The following is a 23101-nucleotide window of genomic DNA, read 5'->3' as shown; positions in this document are numbered from 1 at the left end:
ATCATCAGATCCTGTCGATAAGGGGACCATCAAGGGAATCTTCTAGAGCGATGAGGATCAAGAACGGGACTGTGATCTTCCGAAGGAATTAGTTGGCTCCACTGAGCCTAACCGGTCTCATTTATTTTACTTAAATATGTATATTTAGAAATACGCTCTCTGAAATTCATACGATTCCCCACGAACAGGGCAATCGTGGTCCTAAAGGTTCATGGGTTCCGCGGGACCCCTGACCAATCGCTATGATACAGCTAGATACAATGTGACGTGGGAAATATTCAAAAACCTCTTGAACGGGACCGTCATTTGATGAACTGAGGGAAGAAACCTTAGCTGCAGATAAAATAGCTTATCATCGCTATAGCGATACGCAATTTTCCGATCGTTCATTACGTTCATCAGTCGTAGTCGCCTTTGATCATGAAATTCGTCTAAAGCAGAAAAAAATGATGTTGCATTTTGTGCGAATAAGCAGAACTCCGGGAAGTCCTGCTGGCCACTCATTTCCCCATCGAGAGCATTCCTTGTCTCCTCGCGCTCGTGCGACCCACGTTCCCAGGCTAGCGGGATATTCGCTCGCCCAGAACAATCAGTCTCTGGATAATCATTCGACCGATGTCGAATGAGTTCAGAGTCTTATGGCTTGCGAGGCGTGGACTGTTGGCGGTCAGCGATACTTCTTTGCTTCACTAGAAGATCGCCACGATTCTTCATGAAATGCAGATAGCGTTCGATGAGATCTCCCGAACCGAGGAAACTCGATAGGTGAACTCCGAAGGATGCCCATCGTTTCTCACAATTCGCCTCTAGGCGCCGCGCTTCCTCGAGCTCCAGCTCCATCTTCTCAAGTTTCTGAACGAGTTGAGCCTGCAATGCACGAACGTTCGAATTATATGCATCCGTCCGGATCGGCGCGCTGTCCCGTCATCTGGACCTATATCAGTCCTTCCTATCATGTCGCAGAACGACGCAGAGGAATTTTCTAGCGGAAAACTCACTTTGTAAGTTGCTGCGCCCTCTGCCGCTCCGTTGAGGTTCGCAGTAGTTCTACCGATTCGTAGCGAGAGGTTGACTACGAGAGCAGCTATATGATCAACTTCTGAGACGTAATTCGTGAATTTTCTCAATTCGTTCGTTTTTTTCAGCGCTTCTAATTTAGCTTTCAGCTCGCTCTCGAATAAGTTGTTTACACGAATTTCTTCTTTGACATCTGCCTCGTCCCTAGAGAGCTTGCTTTTGGGAGGATTGCCTTTAGGAACGGCTTGGTTGGGGTCGCTCTTCCTTTGCTGCGGCTGGAATACGGGAGTATGGACATTATTTGACTGCTCGCCGCCAGTGTATTCTCGGAAGATAGGCGAACATTGTTCTCAAAAGTCAAGAATCAGACGGAACGCGATTCAACAGACATCATCAGGGAGCTGGACGATGATCCCCGGAGACCTACCTTCAAAATGGACTTTTCCGAGTGATCCTTTGGTTCCGTGGTTGAGGCTTCGTCCTCGTCGTCGAGACAGGTTCCGTAGCCGTCATCAAATCTTCTACGCACCGACTGCGTGTCGCCATCTTGTTTCATGGGTCTCGCCGGGGTGGGTTTCCCACAGGTTTGTGGAGGTTTCACCGCATCCGGCTGGGGAAGTGCCGATGATGAAGTCTCCGTCGGACCACCGTTCCATGCTTGACACGGGGCAGAGTCGCGAGGAGTCTGCTCCTCACTGGGACTAGCCAACGGTATGTAGACCATCTTGGCCATGACTAAGGACGAATCATTGCTCCTCGTTCGTTGTCGAAGTTTCTCAGGTTTCTCTTTGATTGGAGGGGGAGTCGGGTAGAAGGTCTGTTTCAATTGCATGTTGAGCTTGAATGTTTTGGGGGGAGGTAGAGGCGGCTTTTTCTTCTCGTTCCTAGGCGGTTCGATCTGTTGAGAATCCTTCGGTCGACGGACCACCCCGTGGAGCAGCTCCGATGATTTGAACAATTTCGGAGGGAGCTCAGGGGGCACGCTACTGTCCTCTAGGAGTTTGACAGCCATGGGTTTTATAGGAGTAGGTTTTTCAGCCGATTCCGGTGGCTCGTTTCGAAACTGGGTCGGTTTGGCACCAACAGAGGCCTCTTGCCTCTGCCGCAAGTAGCTCAGGACAGCCTGTTTCTGAATTTGCTTGATGTCCTGCTCAGGGAGCTTCGCCCTCCTCGTCAGTGAATCCCGAGGACGCCCGATGTCTTCCGTTGAATCCACCGGGTCGTGCTGGAGACTAGACTTCTGAACGTCGACTTCCTCGATTTTCTCCCCGGGAATGTGACTGTTCACGCTGCTACTGCTCACAGTCGTACCTTTCGTATTATTGTTATTATTATTGCTGATGTTGATAGTACTGCTGCTCAGGTTCTTCATCTGGTTCTCGAAATATAATACACTTTCGCTACAATGTCGCTCCACCGAAGGAATTTTGGCACTGTGAGCGACGCCCTCTTTCGCTGGGAGCGGGTATCGAGACGTTACGCGTTCACCGAAGCCTCCCATCATCGTTGAGCCGTCGAGAGAAGACTGTGGAGAGACTCGACCCGTGTCAGCTACGGTCGACTGCCCGGATTCGAATCCGGAACTTTGGTTGGAGCTGCGGACGGAGAAAGCGCTCAAATCGGAATAGGAATCTCCCCATTTCAATTCAGATCCAACGGAATCGATGTATGTCGATGAGTCCGAGTTGTCCCCCGTCACACGATCGGCCACACCGTTTTGATTTGGCCATGCAGATTTGTCATCCTGATTCGCAAGAGGGTCACTGGCTGAGCGCAAGTGCCGCTCTTGTTGAGCTGAATCCGAGCCCCCGACTTCTTCGTAGATGTCTTCATAAGATTTACTCGGTGATGTCCTATCCGCTTCAGTCTTCTGCTTCTGCTGTCGAGAGAGCCACGAAGCAACCGTCTTCCGGTCGGAATTCATTGATTCGCTTTGTTTGAGAAGATCACACGATGAGCTGCAAAGGATATATAAATCTTGAATCATCCGCCGATGGAATCGGTCCATGCCCAGTGGAGAAATCAGTGATCAGGAATAGTATCCGGGGAATCCGATATTCCTCATCCTATTGAACTCACGTTTTAGCTCCCAGGTATTTAAGAGATTCCTTGGATTTAGATGATGCCAATGTGTCGTAGGTCACGCTAGCAGGGGAGAAGCGACGATGTGCGTTTTCGTGCTCCCCGACACATTTCGGGCCCGAAGGGGATGTTTGGATGGCGTTGTTCAAGCCAGGTGATGACAAAGATCCGAAGCCGGCACAAGATAGTCCACCGACGTACGATCCTGAGGGTAGGCTGAGAGGTTCCGAAACTGCCATTGGTGAGTCCCAAGAGGGCTGTGACCTCCTGTAAGCGGGAAGAAAGTCCATGGCATGAGTACAAGTTTAAAGCAGGAAAGAACTTCGCTGCTCCGATGCATGAGGAATCATTCGTCGTCGGAGACTCAACGCCCGATCTCGTTCATTGCTACAATCGTAACAAAGTGGAAACAAGGATCAAGCACACTCCCAATAAGCGCAGTCGATTCGCGGGGAGGTCTACAGTCTACTGAATGCCAGGAATTGTCATGAAAATTATCTAGTCGATGCTCATCGAGCTGCAGTAGGGTTTGTGCTCGAATAGTCGTTCCTATTGCGATCCAGAAGCTCGACATCAGGGGTCCGTCGATGGATCCACTCGCAGCGACCTGAGGATTCCGCCACCGATGCGAAATAGGAATATGCGCGATGAGAACCCCCGAGCTCTGGCAATTAACACAACAAGATAGAGCTCGAGAGCTGGCATTTGGATAGATACCTTGCGCGACCTATGGTTTTCCTGAGGGCTCGACCACACTTCACTTTGAAACGTTTCCATTCACTTTCGCGCTCAACTATGATACTGTAGGTGTGAGAGCCGCAAAACATCATCGGCGTGTCGTTGCATCAGCTGCGTCTAGCACTGCACATCTGAGCGGTGCGAAGAGAAATTCTGGCATGGGTTCATCGGATCACCCTCTCTACCACTAGATCTGAAGAAACATGCCTCGATCTGCCCTCTCGGAAATCCTCATCAGTTAATGAGTCGCACTTGAGCCATCTGCTATTCTTATGTGCGATCGGTTCGCTCCTCAGTAGTATTTCTCGGATCATGTGTTCATCATTGGGAGATTGACCGAAATGAAGCAGAAGCCGGGGAATTCCCCGAAAATCACCCTGGAGCCGGTGGACCCGCCAAGCGACGAACGAGTAGAGGCTCAGACATGCGAATCGATACGAGTGAGTCACACGATGTATTAGGTGGATTTCCAGCGGTCTTGAGCCGATGGAGCGCTTTGGACATCTGATGCCGACCAGAACAGACCGGATGCCACGACATCGTTGATAAGGAGCGTTGAGTCATACGATGGGAGGGCTCGGGAGCACACTGAACAAAATGAACAGTCTCGGCTTGAAGAACGCATGGCCGCGAGTACAAGTCTCCGAGGAGGAGCGTATCCTCCGCTGAGAAGCACTCGGAAATCTCGCGGTCACCGTGGAGGAGCTATTTCGGTAGACACAATTCAGCGACTTTCAAGTCACACCCGGACGGAATGCAATGATCGATGCTGTGCTACGGTTTTTTCTCCTTTTGCTTCCTCAGGTTGTACAACACAAATGTGTGTCATATATTTTCTGGACTGTTCGTTTGACTGTGCAAATAACTTCCCCGGTCCACACCCTGCACGTCATTACAATCGGCAAAATAAGATTTGCTCAGTTTTGATCGTGCGGCGGGCAGCTAGGGCCCAGCTACTGGCGACGCCGCGGGACGGGCGGGAGGGATCGATCCTGATGAAACAACGCACGGTTGCAGCGTCGCCTCTTTCAGTCTCAAGTCCGACAATACCGGAGGCAGAAAATCGAAGGAGTCAGTCTCGACGCTCCATGAAAGAGTTCAATGATAGTAATCACAATGTAACGACTTGAGACGGGGGAGAATGGAGCAATCCCATCGCTCCATTTCCATTTCCTCATTCCATACTCGCCCTCCTTGTTTTTAAGATGGGTTTTTCATCAGTTTTCAGCCGGCGCTGGGAACATCCAGGCCCGTGAACCATTTGTTAGCTTTGACAGTATCGATCAGAATCGGTAGATCCGATAGGACACGATAACAAAGGCGTAACGAATATCGAAGTTTAACGCGGCTCGAGCCGATGCGAGGAGGAAAGGAGAGCAATGAAAAATTCACTTCGGAAGGATGTCAACGATAATCGACACATTGGAACTTTCTCGACAGAGCCGTTCGCCACCACACAGGCGGCATTCCCTCCGAGCGAAGGCACGGAATAATTCGTTTTTTTTCTTGAAATTGTTCGCTTCACAGTGGCTTCAACAATTGCTATATCACAAATATTGGTAGCAAAAAAAAGAAGAAAAACCACGAACTCGCTTTGAACGGATTTGAGTAGCGGTCACGAAGTTGGGGGAACTGATGGACGAGATGAACTGAAAAAAGAGTCACATGCTACTCCGTCTGTGCCACCAATGGAGCAGGGCATCAGAAAGACACGAACTTTCCGAACCTCGTTTTCCCACTGCCCGCTGGGAACGTGAGGGACCGAGATTGCGTTTCTCTCGTCAGCTCGCACAATGTCAGCCTACATCTTCGTCCGATCTGCTCGCGATCCTTGAGCTTTGCGAGGACGCTCCCCAATATTTCCTATCGATGTCGCTGTCACTTTTCTTTCAAATATTCAAAAGGTCGTCCATACCGCAGAGGAACTCAGTCCCGGGAGGTGGCCGAAGCGGTCTAATTCCACGCGCTCCTAATTCAGCGACGGGACACCAATGCGGAAATATTGAGAAAGACTCTTGTCGAAGGGACTTCTGTAAAATCTGCGAGAAGCGAGACGAATTGTTGAAACGAAAACGCGAAGAATAAAGAATGACCGATCTGATATTGTCGACTGTCGAAGTGTGAGGGCGAATCCATTCTTGAACGGAGGAGAGGAATGGCAACAAGAAGCGATTTCGTGCCCTCTCGGAATCGACCGTTACGAAACAGCAAAAACAAGGGAACCAAAACGCGACCGGTGATGGAAATCGTTCCATCGAGCAGCATTGAATTCTTGCGAAAATACTACTTTAGGTTCCGAGTGGGACATGTGGATCTGATCGAGGTTCGGAATCCGGAAGAGATGAAGCGAGTTCGAGATTTGAGCCGCGGTCGAGTCGGACCGCATTGACGTCTCCCGAAGCTTTGACGGCCCGAGCAACGATTTTCGTTTCGAGCAATATATTGCAGTCTTCTCTTCGAGGATTTCCTCAGACCCACACTTACGATGTCTGTATGGAGCCTCTGTGAGAATGTTCATTCGTGCTCAGTACCTGGTGGGCCGTGAACGCCGCGCCGCGTCCCATGTAGTTCGAATAGCTCACGAGTCTAACTAAGCGCGAGCGAGGCTCTAGTCCTCGTTCGAAGGCGACTGTTTCCGCCAACACGTAAAAGTAGCCTATTCAAGTGAGGGACTTCAAGGAAAGTGATTCTTGAGAAAAACTTTCTCCGGAGACCGGCGTTGGAGCATAGGCGATCCCCGGGGCATTTCCCAAATTAGTTTCTCAAGGACGCGGCTATTCGTCGGAGCACGACACAAACGCCTTATTGACCCGCAGAACTCGAGCACCGAATCATATGGTCCAGGAATGCGACAATCGCCGTCGTCCGATGATCCCGCGTTTGGCAGATTGACTAGGGATGTGTCGCCGTCTCATTTATGAAATCATCCAGAGAAGGGAAAAAATGCCTGTGCGCCTATCGAGTGTGATCAGCGATCGGCACGCGACGCTTCCCCATGCGGAAGACACCCACCCACCTCAGACGGCAAGACACTTCGCGGACCAGAGTGGACGCGAGAAGAATTATACGAGCTCTTCAAGGATTTACGCAATATCGCTGGATTATGGATGAAGTAAATCAGTAAGAGCCAAAAGCGAGGTATCGACAATGGTGACAACAGCATCGGAAGCATAAACAACAAAAGCTTCGACGACGGTGGCGGCGACTACGACAACAAAGTGATCCATCGTTCGCTCGGTGTGCACAATGGGTGGTTGGCTGCCCAGTGCGGCCGGTGGATGACAGACTTTCATCGCAATGGCGGCGGCGACGACGACGACGCTGAGGCATTTCAGGGCGGCGAATCCCGTCCGGCTGGTCGTCCGGTCAGTGGAACACAGAGCACCCGATCAAAGATCTGTTCGTTTGCTTGCTCGACGGCGGTGGCGGCGGCGGTGACCATCCAAACGACCTGACGAGCGTCCACCGTACTTTGTCCGGTGTCGTCGTCGTGTTCGGTCCGTCCGTTCGTCTGTCAGCTGAGCAGTCAGGGCGGGTAGGCCGATGCCAACGTTTCTTGCTCCGGCACAATCTACGATTGGTGGTCCTTTGTTTCTCTTGTTCGTTTGTCGGTCCGACTGACTGACTGACTAGATGCTTGGTTGGGTGGCAGGCTGGTCGAATGGATCGGATTGTGTATTTACTCGCATCTTTTTCGTTGTTCAGCCGATCTTCGCCTCTTTGAGAACAATCAAACTAGAGCCAAGATGCTCCCGCGATACTCCTCGAGCGGCTGAAAGCATTTCTCGGCCAACCTCCCACAAGTCAAGCGTGCAACACTGACCGCAAACTTGGACTCGTCACATTTCCGCCAAGATTGCAGACCGATCCTTCTTCCTTCCCCCGCGGTTTCCCGACCTCAGAGCGGCTCTCCAACCCGGCGGAATGAGGAATTCATGAGATCCTCGTCGATTGAGAGAATGGCGACATACCATTTAAGTCATATTCTCATTGGTATGACATCCACTTGGTCAGCTGCGACGGTCAGAATTCCGTTTCGACGTGAAGTTCAGCGTCATTAGTGAGGGGAGTTCCCCTGGAAGATTGAGGAAGCTGGATGCAGCTCCTTTTCCGAAGTACGCTCAGGCACGCTTGGAAATATCGTTCCCCTTGTCTCAGCTGTCACTTCGGCGAGAACTGATCGCAGCCGCTCGACGATTCATTATTGCCATGGCCGTTCCGAATGCGAAGTGATATTTTGTTTCCGAATGCGTCGGCGACCGCGAAAATCTGCTCTGAAATTAGCGTTTTCGTTTTCTCAACCGCACCCTGTCTTTCCCCTCTCTTGATGGGAGTTTTCCGTCGCGGTGCTCGAGAAGCTGCTGATCTAGGAGCGAGCTTTATCACACGACGCACACTAAATGTTTTTCGTCGCCAAGTGACGCAACAAAAACGTCATTGGCGATAGCCGGTGACTCCTCGGGGAGGATTCCGAAGTTCGATGCTCTGCAAACCCATCCTGGAACGCGGCGAGTGAAAGTGCTCGACTGTTGACAAAAGCTGATGATCGAGATGATGACGTTGTTGGCCATGAGCACAATAGTTACACTCAGGACAGAATGAGGTTTAGGCTGCCCGATTCAAAGTCATCACGCCTTCGTTCAACCCTGCGGTCCCAGAAGGATGGACGATTTAGACTACCGATCATTACCGGTATACGCAATACGAAGATGGTCTAGAAATCTAACGCGATAGATGGAGAGCCTAGAACTAGCAACTAGCTGAACTGGCTCCAAGGCTTCGAAGTGCCGAAAATTTCAATCGGGTTCGATTGGTCGACCGGGAACTTCCCAAACGAATAGGTACATCGAAGGCGAGGCGGAAACCCTCCGATGATGATTACCGCGAACGCGGCTTTTGCCACGCGAGGAGAATGTTGGCGAACGTACAAAAAGCTCTTAGGCTGTCGGAGCTGTCGAAAGCATGGATTATCTCTTCAAGAATTTTTTTTATAGCGGTAGCCATTGGCGGAAAGTATTTCTGTTCGTTCTTCTGTAACAAAACTGGACGTTTAGCCGGTCTCAACGTTACCATTATGATTTCGTCCGCCTCCGCGAGTTGCAAAACTTTGCAAGAACTAAGTGATGGATAGGTGGAGCAGGGAGGGAACAAAGATTGCAGTAAGTGCCTTCTGGTGTGAAATTCGCTTCGGCGAGATCGTGTGTACCTAATGAGAGACGTCAGTGTTCCTTTTTTCCCATCGGGATCCAATCCCGAATATCAAATGACCGGGAGGTCGGGATTCCGCCTTCAGCTTAAGGCCCCGGTTGTAACATGTGCTGGATTGAACAACGGATCTCAGGGTGGGAGGTGGGGGTGACTCGGATTCCGAAAGCGCCCGGAGATACGGAATGATGCACGTACATATGTTACTCCTCCAGGCCCGGCGTGAGCATTCCTACCGGGACGAGGAGCGGGCGGCTCTTCTCACTCAGCCTCCGAATGCTCATGGTATCTTCATAATAATTGACGACCGATCTCTCGATAAGACAAATGCCGGGATGTGATGCATCAATTCAGAAAAGCACCATCGTTTTCGTCCCATGAGAAGGCGTCATTTCCGTCAGAGAGATTGTCAGCTCGACATCTCTTTACAAGCAGCTTGGAGCCATCAGTCAAGTACTATTCATCCATTCGTCTGTTCACCCATTCATTCCTCCTTTTGCCCAAGCCCTTTCGATCGCGACCTTGAGACCCCACAGACCCTCCCGACGGGCCTCTATCTCTTCTCAAAATTCATATCCTAGTAGCTCGAGACAAGCCCCGCGCCATTACCGCGAAATTCCGAAAGCGCAACCGCGACAACGACGACGATATCGCAGTGACATGTCCGTTACCCGTCAGGCCGACTGAGCGCAAAGCGATGTACGGGGACAGTGGCACCGCGCGACCCTCAACTAAGGCTGCGACGGACGACGCTTCAGCCCCCGACAACGTCGATACAGAAGACCGAGCCGAAGGAGAAATATGACGAAAAAAACAAGAGATCTTCGTATCTGGGAAGAACATTCGACCGTTGTCGTGTTGCCGTTTCATTGAATCATTCCGTATGCCGAAACAATCGACGACGGCGATTGCGACTTCAGGAAGCGAGATTACTTGGTGCATTATACAATTCGTGAATTATTGCACCCCGTAGTTTTTGACTCGTACACAGCAGCTCATGAATACGTTGTTACTCGCAAAACGTTCCGGAACGATCGTCCGTGTCGACGGCGATTCGAAGGCATAGCTCAGTCGGATCGCATTAGTTTCCACACGATCGAGGGTGAAGTTCGATGCTTCCTGACGAGAGACAATGGACCACTCCCGCGTGTTCGTATGTCACCCTGGGATTGCGATACATCTGAAATCGTCTCGGCGGCGTTTCTGACGCCGACAGATCCATCCCGGCGATTTCGATTTGAGATTCGTAGTGATTCTCATCGGCTCTCCACTGCAATCCATCATTGTAGGTTGTTGCCTCATCATTTATCGGAGAAATGGTCGTTCATTCAAATTGTTTCAAGGAACGGACAAGCAAGCGGTCGGGAACGAGCCGGCGGACACACAGAAATCGGGACGGCAAGCCGGCGCAGCGGCGGGATGTAGGATCGCATAAGTTTAGCGTTGTTTTGATCGAATCGTCTGACGCCATTCAGCGCTCAATGGCGAGCGATCATCACGTGCACGTCACCGGCGTTTAAACACAGAGACGCGCTAGGAGAGCCGTAAGACGAAGTCTTTTCAGGCAAAGCCCTCCGCAACATCCGTAAGGCTCGCTGGCTGACCGGGGCGACTTGCGGCACTTTATTCGTGCGCTTTATTCATTCAAAGTGGAGCACCACACGAAAATCATCAACACTGTTTAGATTACTTTTCCGCCGTTACTGTTTTGAGGCAGCCAACGCAGACATTCCGTTTCTCAAAAGACTTTCTTTCGGAGTCATCCAGCTCGGGCAGCGGCAGTTATACTCAGTCCGTCGAACAACGGCCGTCGCGGCGGCCGAGACTTGTCGACTCAAAAACCGCGGGCGACGAAGAGATGCGATTAGCCGTCGTCGTCGTCAAGCTTGCCGCACTATGGTGGCCGTTCTCTTGGGTCTTTTTCTTCTTCTCGGGCAAATGGCCTTCCGCTTTTTGGTGACCAAAAGAAAAGATTCCAGAGGAAGCAAAGAGTATCGCTTAGACAGACGGCAAACCCACGGCGGCTTTGAATAGAATGCTCTCTCGTTGAAATAGAGCGATCGGATAGTACCTAGATGGATTGTGATGAATGCGGCCCCGAAGAGAAATATTATCACCTTAGCCGGACGACGGGCTGGTCGCCCAAACGTCGGTTCGTGCGTCCATCCACCGCCCGTTTCCGTCTACGAGTCCACCGATTTGAGTGGCGGACACGGATTCCACTGGCAGAGAGGGGATACGGGGAGAAAAAAATCCTATATACGAACATTGTCCCCGAATCAATCGGTGCCGGAGAAAGTCGACTGATTCCGACTGGAACGCATAAGCGGTCCCAAAGTCCGTCGGCGACTCTGTTTGACCGATTGACGGTCGATCGATCGGTCGGACGATCGGATAGGCAGACCGCTTACGTGAAGATACACCGAGCCTCGTATCTGAAGCGAATGATCTCTCAGTGAATGAGACGGCTTGATGGATAGCTCGTAGAGTTCGAACGACGGATCTCCTCTCGACAGAGACTCGGACCCTCAGGCACGCGAGGGGGGGATGAAATTTTTGCTTCGATGCTATTCGCGCCTCGCAGTCAGCGGCAGCTTCTCCAAAGACCGCTATCGGATACCGATGATGATTTTCACTGCGTTGCTTGGCGTGGTGAACGTTACCGCAGTCACAATGGACTCGGACTCAGTCAGTCACGCGGTCATCGTCTGGCGGTGTCGTCGTCGTCGATCGGAAGCTTAGTTCATTGAACGACATTCCTCGCTCGCGGTAAGGAATTCCGCTCAAAGGAGAAAGAACATCAAGAACGATTGTTTCCAACTTCTCGCCGTCTTCGTGTCTGCGTCAGCGAAAGTTCTAGGACGCCCCATCCAGGCGTCTGACGTTTCTTCCTAATCTTATAAGCGAGAATAACTCGTTGAGCCGTTCAGATGGTGCGCCCAGACGTCTCCGGGGCGTTAACACGGAACGCGTCGTACTTTCTGTTGATCTTCTTTTCGTGTTTTTCTCAGCTACGGCCTATTGGAAACATCTGCGGCGAGACCGAAGCTGAACACACCGAGCTGCCCTGAACACATTTCGAATATTCTTACGGATCTGGTCCGTGGTCAGAGGGAGCATCTGACAGAGCCAGATTGCTAAAGAATGCTCGTAGACACAGCCACAGTTTTTACTTGGAGTCGATTCGGGAGAATCATCACACGAACGTCGTAGTGCACCGGGTCACCACGCAGGTGAACGGATGGACTTTCCGCTCAAGAAAATGTCGAGAAAATAATTTCCCCCGAATGCCGACCGTGTCGGATGATGTTGAACCGAAGCTCCGAAAAAACGTCCAAGGACGGATCCTCCGCCGAAGACGCCCAAGATGCTCTGGAAAATACGTCGATAGCCTCCCGCTCAGGGACATGCTGTGTCGATGTAACCTCAAATAAGGCCGGATGTTTGTTCAAATCAATCGGCGAAGCCGCCGCTGGCGCGGGCGAATACGGACAGCTGCCTTTCGTGCCCGAACGCGTCGTCTCTGACTGCTCGCTTTCCTGCTGCATGTATGACGACAATTGTTCAGAGCGTTTTTTCTTTTCCCACTTTCGGAGTAACAGAAAATAACTGCTTCCCCTTCGGTACCAGCGTCGCTCCGCGCTGCATACGTCGAGCCAAAGGAATCGATAGCGGCCGACGCGACGCAGCATCGAAGGTACTGTAATCGGTTCGAGTATGGAATCCGAAAAAAAACAAAAGCATACTCTCTCTTCTCTCAGGGAAGGAGTGGGTTTTTCAGGTCTCTCAATTCCTTCAATGTCCTGGTCGTATGCTCGCATTTGTCCTGAATGATCGTACGAGATGCGCGGAGCTCAGGCTGCATCAGACCACATACATATATCCGGACAGCTCCCTTGAATAATGACCGCGTCATTTCACAGGAGTTCTCTCGTTCCGAATGCGGTAGAACGGATGGGGATGACGAAAGAGAATTTCAGAAAATTTTGCACAACTCCATCGCCTCGCGGCTCCGGGAATATCAGGTGCGCGTATTCTCCGTTCCGTCATTATCTGAGTCATGCAGTACGGGAAGTACCATCGGATCGAAGAACAGCGACGAATTCAGTGTCAATACGCAGTGAGCTTTTCCTCCTTTCACTTTGTAAGTCGCGGTTTCTGGATGTGTGCATCGCATCACCGATTGAGGACCCCAGCTGGCGTCGCCGATGACAAGCGATTGGAAATTCGGGGAACCGAAGAAAATAGGAACAGACTAGCGAAAATGAGGTAACGAACGAAGAGCACACAGACTGTGCACCAGCGACCTTGCCAATGACAGCCGAAGGCTATGTCAGATGCAAACAAAGCGACGCACAAGCGAGGTGCCAAATAAAAATGTATGGTTTAGTCGTTGACGATGTCACATCAGCATTACTATTCCGCTTTATGCGTATCGAAGCGTACCGACTCCTGGTTAACGTTTCCTCGTGCGTTGTATCGCGATGCGCCGAGAGCGGAATCGACTTCGCTGTTGAGAAGGCTCCGCTACATCTACGTCAACGTCAAAGACGACGGCAGCAGCCGCGCACCGCTGACCAGTAACGCATACTATTCTATACGATCCCACATAATGATATCGCAACGTGAGACTTTCCAATTCCGTCGTCGACTCGCTAATACCAAGGTTCTGGGTCCACAGCGTATGATACTTCTTATTTGAGACGTTGAATTTTATGGCCTGGTCCGATCATGTTCAGTTGTAAAATTCGCCGCTGCTTCGCATAACCGACAATCGACAGCGGTACTCTCCTGAGACGGTGAAATACAGTCCCTAAAGGAAGAGTTTTAATAAGTTCTGATGATGGCTTCAGGTACTATATCGAAATCTCCAGCGACGATTTCAATGACCGTGGCGAGGCGGCTATGGATCCGCCTCCGGCTCGAGCGCGGAACTGGAGTTCTTTTCAAGCTTTCGGTAGTCTTGAGAAAAATCTTACGTAGTATAGGCGTCACGCCAACAACGTCTGGCTTGTCTGGCATGGAAATCGGGGAAGTCATTCTTACCGATCAGACGAATCTGCTTCTTTCGGTGCGCCGAATAAGAGTCCGAGCTTGATTGAAACGAAAATGAAATTCGAACTTCGTGCCTTCGAAATCCCAGCAGTGCATTCTCACTACATAAGTTCCGACGTATTCCGTCTGAACCCAATAAGGGACGTGTCTCCGACTCGATCGGGGCGCACTAGAGGAATGCTCGGAGTTTTGTAAGAGTGACGTATCCTCGTTTCGTTCTTTTCCGAGAAACCCCCCTGGACGGCACTTCCATCGCTTTCTGATAATCCGAAGAGGTAGATATCGCATATTAATCAGCCATGTGTTGCCCGACGGTTGCAGAAACGTCCGATTCAACGTACCGCGTAATCACGATACGCCACAGCCGTCGACACCGACTGTCAATGGACACAGCGCGCGTGGATTTTTTGGTCAAAACAGTGGTACGGCGGGCAGAGGAGAAAGCGCAAAAACAGTGTTTCGTGCGTGCGTTTCGCCCCTTGTGGATTCGAAGGAAACACTCAAAAACAATTTTCAGGGGTGAAACTACACATATCGAGTGGATGCAGGTCTGAAAATGCCTTGTTACACAACCTTGATCTGCATCACCACTGACTGCTCAACACGTCTATCAACAGGGAAAGCCGGTGAATAGTGACCCACCACGCGATCCAACGGAAGAATTACGGCTCCGGCGCACCACCATTTTACAAGGAAATAGAAACTCAATTTGAATATGAAGGATCGTTACAATAGCACAGAGGCGAGCAGGGATTTTCCGAGTTCGGGGATTCTGCTGAATATCGCAGTCACGGTTTATCCGATCGCGACTGATTTCGAAGCCAAGCAGTTGATTCTACGGCGGCTCTCCATGAGCCCATCACAGAATCAGAGTAGGTGCTCGGCTCACTTCCGTGTTAGACTTGGATGGACAACGAGCAGGGTTTGAATCAAGAGGGATCGTTCGAAGCGAGAGCTCCCCATGAGCTTCGTTCCGGAGGCCATGCCCTATCTACGGGAATCAAAAGCGGAACCGAATACGGAGAGCACCGATCCGAACTCAGCCACTTGTCCTCGGAATCGGATATCAGTGCTCCCGCCAAGTGCACCGGATGAAAACGCGATCTCTGGGCACCGTCTTCTTCGGCATTGGATTTCCAATAGCCGTCAGATTCTGTGGCTGGAATCTTACGCACGTATGACTCACGTCCTCGAAGAATGAAGTCACCGTTTAAAAGGAGGATTATAAAAACATCCAATGCTGGCCCTTGGGAACCACGATTACCGTTGGCCGGCTCTCATAATATTCCTACAGCGAGTGGAGGGTCCTCCCATGAATTGATCGAGATTGGAAACCATGATGCGTTTCGCCCTCGTTTCCCCAAAGGCCTACGCGGTCGATATCGTATAAGACCAGGAGAAGAGACCTACATCAAACGCCGACAATGCGATCCTATGTTTCTAGAGTTGGAACTCTTCCGATTGTCCCGCCGTTCGCTATTTAAACGATTTGCGGGTCGACAAGGAAGAACGGAAATCCACTAACAGCTACATTTTACAAAGCGTTGTAGTTATCTGCCCACCAGGACGACCGCAAATTCTCAAACGTTATTCCGTCCGCTGAGTCATCATCTGGATCTGCATCCAGGTCCGCCACGAGCGAAGTGAGACAATAAACAAGCGAAATCCGTACGTCGGCCGAGAGTGAAATTATATGAAGTGAACGAGGGATAACATTGATAATAATAGAACATTTGCACTTCGCGCCGATCCCGCTGTCGCGTCGCTCGCTCCGGAAGGGCGTCGCGGATGGAAAGCTGAGGTTGCCTTCGACGGTCGTAATATGACGGCGCTCATGCATCTCCAGTCGGAAGTGTGTTTATTTAGGAGACGGGGGACTCGGCCGGGTCAGCTGGATATATACGCGAATGGAGATAGTGCGTCGACGCTCGGACTGGATAGTCGACTTTATGTCGAAGCAATGACATCGTAGAGGGGAACTTCCGGAGACACACAGATAGATGCAGCCACGAACCAGAAGATACAGCAGCCCTTCCACGACCATCACCAAGAGTATCGAATAGCTGACGGCGGAACGAACAGAACTAGATCTGGATGAACCGTACACAGCCACGAGGGATGTCAACACGGAGCATCCCAAAACGATTTCGACCGGCAACTCGCTTAGAACAATCGTGAGAAGCCTTCCCATACGTCAGGGCCGCTGGAACGGATGCCTTGTCGAAAGCGAGGCCCCCGGGTTCCCCCCGAATTCACGAGGGATATCCCCCGGCCAGAGTTCCCCGGAGCCGGGAGATGCGGATCGATCGGAATCTCCCCTGTTCATTCTCGCCCATCGGGGATTCCAGTGATTGACTTGCCGGGTACTAGAGCGGATTTTCATCGATCGGTCGAACATGAATCCACTCGGGAGGAGTGAGCATCGGCCGGACGCGGGTCAGAAAACAATGCAAGCTGACTGTTCCGTCAGATACATGCAGGGTTTCTGTTTCAGGTCGTCGTTCGGCAACAGTTGAACTCTCTGCATCGCTCGATCCTACCGGGCGCGATATTCTGGACTTATATTAATCGAAAGCGGTGGGAGGCTCTTATATGCGACACTTCCCGGAACTCCACCGCCGAATTCCCATTCTCCATGCTCCGAACCATGTAGGATCCGTCACAATCAGCAAATCGGAAAAAAGGCGAAAGGACGAGAGTCCATATACGCTGTTACATACATTCCTGTCGTGGACTTCTTCCTCTCACTTCGTCGGTATCAACCAGCTAGAAGGGAGCAGGGCAGCATCGGCGAGTCGGCCGCGGCTACTACCGCTGGAATATCCCACGGTCCATCGCATCGACCGAAGTCCGTATCGCAGACGAACAGAATGCTCGAGCTAATCCGGTGTTCGCTATTAACTCTATTTGGTCTGAAGTGAGCGACTGAGCTGTGCGGCATTAACGTTCCTGGCGTCAGAAATTCCTCCAGATACCTCGCGTCCGGAGTCAGTTGCGCCAGAGAACCAAGAGATTTTCTGTTACGCAAAACTTAATCAAAGCTCTCCACAATTCCCTGACCGTGTCGACCGAGAAAAATAATAATAAGACCGAATAAGTTCATAACGATCTCCGTTCGGCGGGCGTTACGCGTCCCGCGAATGAACGAGCCAAATGAGTTCGAAAGAGAGCCTGAATATCAAGCAGCTGATCCAGGTCTTGAGACGACCGGGAGATTTGAAAGACTTCCTCCACATCCGACGGGAGCCGCAAGTTTGTTTCTGTGGAGTTTTATATCCGCGCTCATCGAAGAGCATCTACATCCGTCCGACTCGAAGGTCACGCATTATTGCGAGATTTCGTTTCAGACTGTTTCTCGACGCTGGAGGACGGCTCCCTTCGAGCCTGTTATCCACGATGACAGGAATGAGGTAGTGAGAGCGCCCGATCCGGTGACGCTGTCAGAAGCACGAGACCCGAGGAGGCGCGCGATCTCCCGGGTGAGCAGAAATTAGCGCCGCTCACTGGGTGCTTTCTAGTTTCTTCTCCTTCGCCAGATACCCGCTGTTTTCCACCCTCATGTCGAGCTGCAGACCATCATCGAGCCGAAGGATTAGTCATCTTGAGGAGAACTCACCAGCTCTTAAAGACGATCCAGTTTCGAATGTTTGGGCTCTCCATGCATGCTTGACTTGTAACTACCGGTGCACCATTAACGAAATTCCAGTCGGGCGTAACGAGCACCACCTGAAGCTACACTGGAGGCACGCATTCCCAAACAGGAGCACGGGAAGAACACAGCGATAGTTTTGGGAGTAACTTGATCACGCTTTGAGGCGCAACGGCGGAGAGAAGACTCTTCTCGGCGGAGCTGTGGCGCTGCTGGTGACGACCTCTTATCCGCGTGGATGAAGGACGCCGGGAATCGAGTGCTTCTTCAAAAACGAACTTCGCCAGGCGAAGAGTTCCGTCCGCCGTTTTTCCTATCAATCTGGCATATCCTAGACACAACGGCAGAGCGGGATTTCTGGACGTCTGCATCATCGACTTTCCGCTTCTCTTTCCACGCAGCGGAGAAAGGGTCTTTCGCTGCCGTCACTCACAGCCGGCCAACCGAACCGGGATGCGAGCGAAGCGCTTTCTTAAGAGATCAAATTCATTTGCTATACTATCCCGTGCGCCTTCCTTGAATTCAGAGCTGGGCGATCGCTAGTTCAATACTCCACGCTCCCGACGGATCCGGAGTCGGATGTCGTGTCGTGACTCTTCTACGGAGCGCACAGGGACAAGCCCGAATCTATGCAACAGGCTCTCTGATGCGGGCGAGCCCGGAAATTATCCTATTCGAGTTTCTGATTGTTTTTCGGATTTTCGAGAAACTGGTCGTGAGGGCGGCGACTCCAACAACGAATTGCGCTTGATCGCATCGACAATCTCCCGATAGGAACTCCGGGGCATCGGATTCCCACGAGAACGGGTAAATTCTCGGTTTTGGATATTTCGGTACGAGGTTGCTCAAAGGTCGTCAGTCCCTCTTTATCAAGCGGCGCCGCCACGAGAGATAGATAGAATGATCTAACGGGCGATTTTTCTTGACGCTTTGTTGTGATGCTAATGATGCCGTAGTTCGAATCGAGATCTATAGAACAAGCCTCTCTCAGGGGCGAGAATCGCAGGCTATTAATTTGCTCTCCCGATAGTGGAACGTAGATAAACGATTTTCGCCACGTCAGGCATCTGCAAATCCACTACTCCCTAGCAGAACCACGATTTCGGCATCTGTTCTGAGAGATACGATTGCGGATTGACAGTTGACCAGAATCTCGCTCGACGCTTCAAATGAAAAACCTGCAACTGCCCGGAACTCTCGATTCGCTCTCAGAGCGTTGCAAATCAGAGACTCCTATCGTTGCTTCCCAAGATCGAACGCGGCTCTGCAGATCACCCGTCAGAGTTGGGGTTCGCCACAAGCCTCAAGGCACATACAGGGAGGGCAGAAGCTAAATAGACGGATGCACGATATCGACGGCTTTCGTTGCGTCGCGCAAACCGAGACTCGGAACGATACGCATGCAGTCCGGCGAGGGGGCGTGATGAGGCTCCCGAATGCGTTACATTTCTGCAGTATTCCGCCAATAATCGTCTGTCACAAGCTGCGCAGCATGTTGACGAGTCGTTTAGCGAAGCTTCGGTCTGTTCTGATCACGTTCTTGCCGAGATCATACGAACAAACTCCGTTTTAGAGGTTACGTCTCGTTATTCTCTAGTCTTTTTGACGTTACGTCATGACATATCATGAGGAATGAACCAGCGATTCAACAAGCGAGTAAGTTATAACGTTCTTTCGTTGTTGTCGATCCGCCTTTTGAATGAAAGTGACACGTTTTGAATAACTCAACACTCCTCGGACGTGCTTAGCGAACACAATGACTCTATTCAGGTTCGCTATCCGCAAGCGTCGGGATTAAGCTCAGCTCTCTCCCTGAATTGAAACTGGCGGGCTCGATACGCATCCAGAATAAGCGGGCGCGACTGACTGAGTATTCTCCGCTACATTTTTGGCTGTATGCTCTTTCATCTAAAGGGTCCGATCTAAGGACATTGGATAATTTCAGCGTCGAAACAAACCTGAAGCTTCTAGCTTCCACTGGGGATCAACAACAAAATCGAGAATCCCAAGAAACTTTCTTTCTGATGTTTAGACGAGCCGAAATCGAACGAAGCAGATGCGCACCCTTCACGAAGTTCTCAAGCCCTTCGCGGAGCCTCAGGGACAAAGCCTGAGAGAACTCTCAGAAGCAGTTATAGAACAAAACGAAGGTATCCGGTGAAAGGAACATTAGCAGAACTCCGCTCTTGTCAGCATCAGGAGCCCGCTCGCTCAATTTTCCGGTCCATTCTTCTCCGTGAGGCTTGATTCCTTCTGAATTATTTCTCATACAAAAAATCCCAAATTTCACTGGAAGGTTGCTCGGCTCGGGAAGTTGGCGTCGATCCACGTCAAATATCGCCACGCGTTTATCTCAGGTAGGTGGTAAATAACTAATTGGTTCGGTCAAATACCGCGCTCACTAAAGAGACACCCGGTGCCAATAGCCCCAGGAAACGATTTTTCATTCCTTCTTGATGAGGTTCGCACGCGTCGTCTGCGGAGGTAAATTCCCTATTGCTCCGAGGACCGAATCAACGTCGAACTTTGTCGCTCATTGCAACTCTTGAACATCGAATCGAACGGATGGTCACCGACAATCTATCCGATACGCCTGGCACTACTCACCTCAGCATGGAATTCGATGCGCTGCCGCACAAAAACAGAGCGTTCACGTAGTCGGGTTCCGAGCAGACACTGGCCTCGTACCCGGAATCTTTTGTCAACTTTCGTTGAGGATTCGCTTGCGTTTTTCGCAGAGGACTTCCGCCGGTTTGGCCATCATCGAGATCGTTGGACGTTCGTTGGGGGCTGCAATGGAACACTCCTATGAAGGCCGTGGTTGAGGGTGGAATTCATGTTTGAGAGCTCAGGGAACAATTCGAGAGCAGAGAGTGCTAGATGGCCAAGAACAGATGAAAACAGCAGACTCGCCAAAGAGAGTCGAGGGGAAACTCACAATCGCTGCTTCCTGATCGAGTCCGATGCGGCCGAGTTATTCTCTTGGAAATCCAATCCGTATTCTAGTTCTTGACTGAAAGGGATGAAAAATCGCGCTACTTAGGAATGCTCGTAGAGCGCTCCGGAGCGGCGAATCAGCGTCAAGTCAACTTCGGATGAGACCAGCATTCATGGATCGACGACGGTGAACGGGCATCACTTATACTCTTAGCGTCCACACACAGCTCCCTTCTGGCTCTGAATCGACGGGAGGATGAGGATGGAATCCGATGGAGGAACGGATTGGAACAGTCGAATTCGAGAGCGTCTTGAGTTGTTCTCGATCATGATGCCAAGAAGGAGAGGGGCGGGAGCGAGAAATGATTGTTCGGAGAGCGGAGATTCCCGGAGGGGTCGTGACAGCCCGCGATCCCCTCTGTGAGTGAGTCACTGAATATTTTACGCAGACGCGGAACAGGGTCGATCATTGCTAGGGCTGAAGATTCTTTGCGGACCGCTATTTTTCCGCGAATATTCGCGGGAATTTCCGGCTGCTTCTCGTAGAGTTTCAATGGAGGCAGCGAATTTCCGCGAATTTAGCGGTTTTCCGCGAAAGATCTTCAGCCCCAATCATTGCTTAAGCAGCCCTTGATTCTATGGAAATCTGATCGATGCGGCACTTCTGAACTTTTCCGATTCCCCCGTGACCCCTTCTCTCCGCGATACTCCGGAGTTTTCGGCAGCAATGATCGCAATCTATTACCTGACTTTATCGATGCACAATATTGTTCTTGTCTCCTCTTGAACAGCCAGCGGAGGTGTTTTATTGAGCGCGGGTTCGGCTGTGCTGAGCACATGGTCGCCCGGTCGTGACTTCGAAGAATGTCTTCGCACAACTTGCCTCGATGCGTCCGACACTGTTGAATAAAAGCATTCGTAAGCTCTCAAATCACTGAATCGATTCGGTCGGGTCAGGTGTTGGGAATCCGCTCCAATTGATTCGAATAAAGCACTTCAGTCCATTCGCTCACGTCGATCATTACCTGCCAGAAGAGCCGAACTTTGAGCTTTGCGTGTCCGAGAAAGGTCTCGATGGCTCCCCCATTCTCTGCGCAGAACGTCGTCCCCAAGTCCCTTCCGTCCTTTGGGCAGGTCATCGATGAGAACCTGGAACACAGATTTTATTCAATTTTACTCTTCTGACGATCCCAGAAGACTGGGCTGACGAAGAATCCGTTCCGGAATCCGGCGGGCGGCTTGATTCGAACTACTCCCGAAGATTTCTCTTTCGCATGGAACTAATCGCTGATCGATAATGGGGATCCAGATCTTCGGAAAACCGAATTTGCGATAAAAATCAATCGCAATATAATTGTTCTCATTGATGAGCCGTCACAAATGCTGATAAAGGCAAATGAACGGCTGGATCCGGAGGAGATGCAGTCCACCGATATCGCTCGAAGCGAAGAATCCGAGCAGAGCAGAACATGTGGCGTGAGTTACTGAACGAGAGTGCGTGCGTGCTCGCGCGCGTCTTTGCAGGTACTCACGGAAACGGACGTCGACTGTGCGTGCTTGTGGCTCCGATGACGAAGACTCTGTCTAAGAGAGTTGGCTCGCGACCATAGCGACGACGCTGATGCGTTCCGCTCTTTTTCGCCACGTTCCTTTTCTTTCTCCGACCTGAAAAACAGAATAAAACGAACCGTTTAGCATACGCAGTGATGATCCCGCTCATCCATCGGGAAGCAGGAATTATGAGCAGTGAACTGCGGTGTTCGGACACCGGGTTGAACGACAGGCGACGTTCAAGCGTAAGCTGTCCGTTGAAAACTCGACCGTAAGATCCCGGAGCGTCGGTCGCGGGTCGATCGACTCTCCCATACTAGAACCCTGGCGTTCTGATCTAAGTTCTCATCGCTGGGAGGATTCCTCGGTAGCTCACAGATTTCCGGTGTGTGCCAGCATTATCTCGCCAAAACCGAACATAAGCACTTTCGGAGTGACTTCTCGATTCGCACGATCGAAACCCCTCGCTTACGGCGGGAATGCTCCGGTACAGGCGGGTCCACGGGCCGTTGCCACGGAGGCTTTCATGAGAGAGTTTGTTCCCGAATTTCTGAGACAGAAATAGCGATTCGATATGTCTGTCCAGTTCGGCCGTCCGTTTACCTGTCCGTTTGGATCACTAACAGACTAGCCCGTTCATCGACGGTCTGGCGAGCGCTGGCGGACCGCTCTTCATGCGTGAACCCACAGCTGAAGCGACAGATGTGTCGCGAATGGATATTCAGAAACTCAGCGCGGGAGTGTCTCCCTCCCGATGAATCGGGGGGAACAGCTCGGAAATCCAAATCGACCTCGAGACACTGGCGAGTATCCCGAAATTTTCCACTGTCTTGACACATCAGATAGTTCGTCAAGAGCAGTGGCGGA

General features: G+C 51.2%; 1 protein-coding gene across 1 annotated transcript in view; it reads right to left on the bottom strand.

Annotated features, from left to right (window-relative positions):
* Positions 1-82: 82 nt before the first annotated feature.
* Positions 83-23101, bottom strand: part of LOC100905733 (uncharacterized) — a 30275-nt gene continuing 7256 nt past the window's right edge. Inside the window, exons 2-10 of the mRNA XM_003746269.2 lie at positions 22216-22348; positions 21709-21832; positions 21429-21582; positions 20685-20759; positions 20354-20536; positions 3097-3366; positions 1445-2975; positions 999-1292; positions 83-867 (exon numbers count right to left, since the gene is read on the bottom strand). Of these exons, the coding sequence (XP_003746317.2) occupies positions 637-867; positions 999-1292; positions 1445-2975; positions 3097-3366; positions 20354-20536; positions 20685-20759; positions 21429-21582; positions 21709-21832; positions 22216-22348 (2995 nt within the window). The 3' untranslated portion in view covers positions 83-636. The remainder of the gene's footprint in view (positions 868-998; positions 1293-1444; positions 2976-3096; positions 3367-20353; positions 20537-20684; positions 20760-21428; positions 21583-21708; positions 21833-22215; positions 22349-23101) is intronic.

Source organism: Galendromus occidentalis, unplaced genomic scaffold (genome assembly GCF_000255335.2).
Source record: "Galendromus occidentalis unplaced genomic scaffold, Mocc_1.1 scf7180000077494, whole genome shotgun sequence".
In the NCBI taxonomy this organism is placed as follows: Eukaryota; Metazoa; Arthropoda; class Arachnida; order Mesostigmata; family Phytoseiidae; genus Galendromus; species Galendromus occidentalis.
The sequence above is the reverse complement of the archived record's forward strand: the minus strand, read 5'-3'. Positions and strand labels throughout refer to the sequence as shown.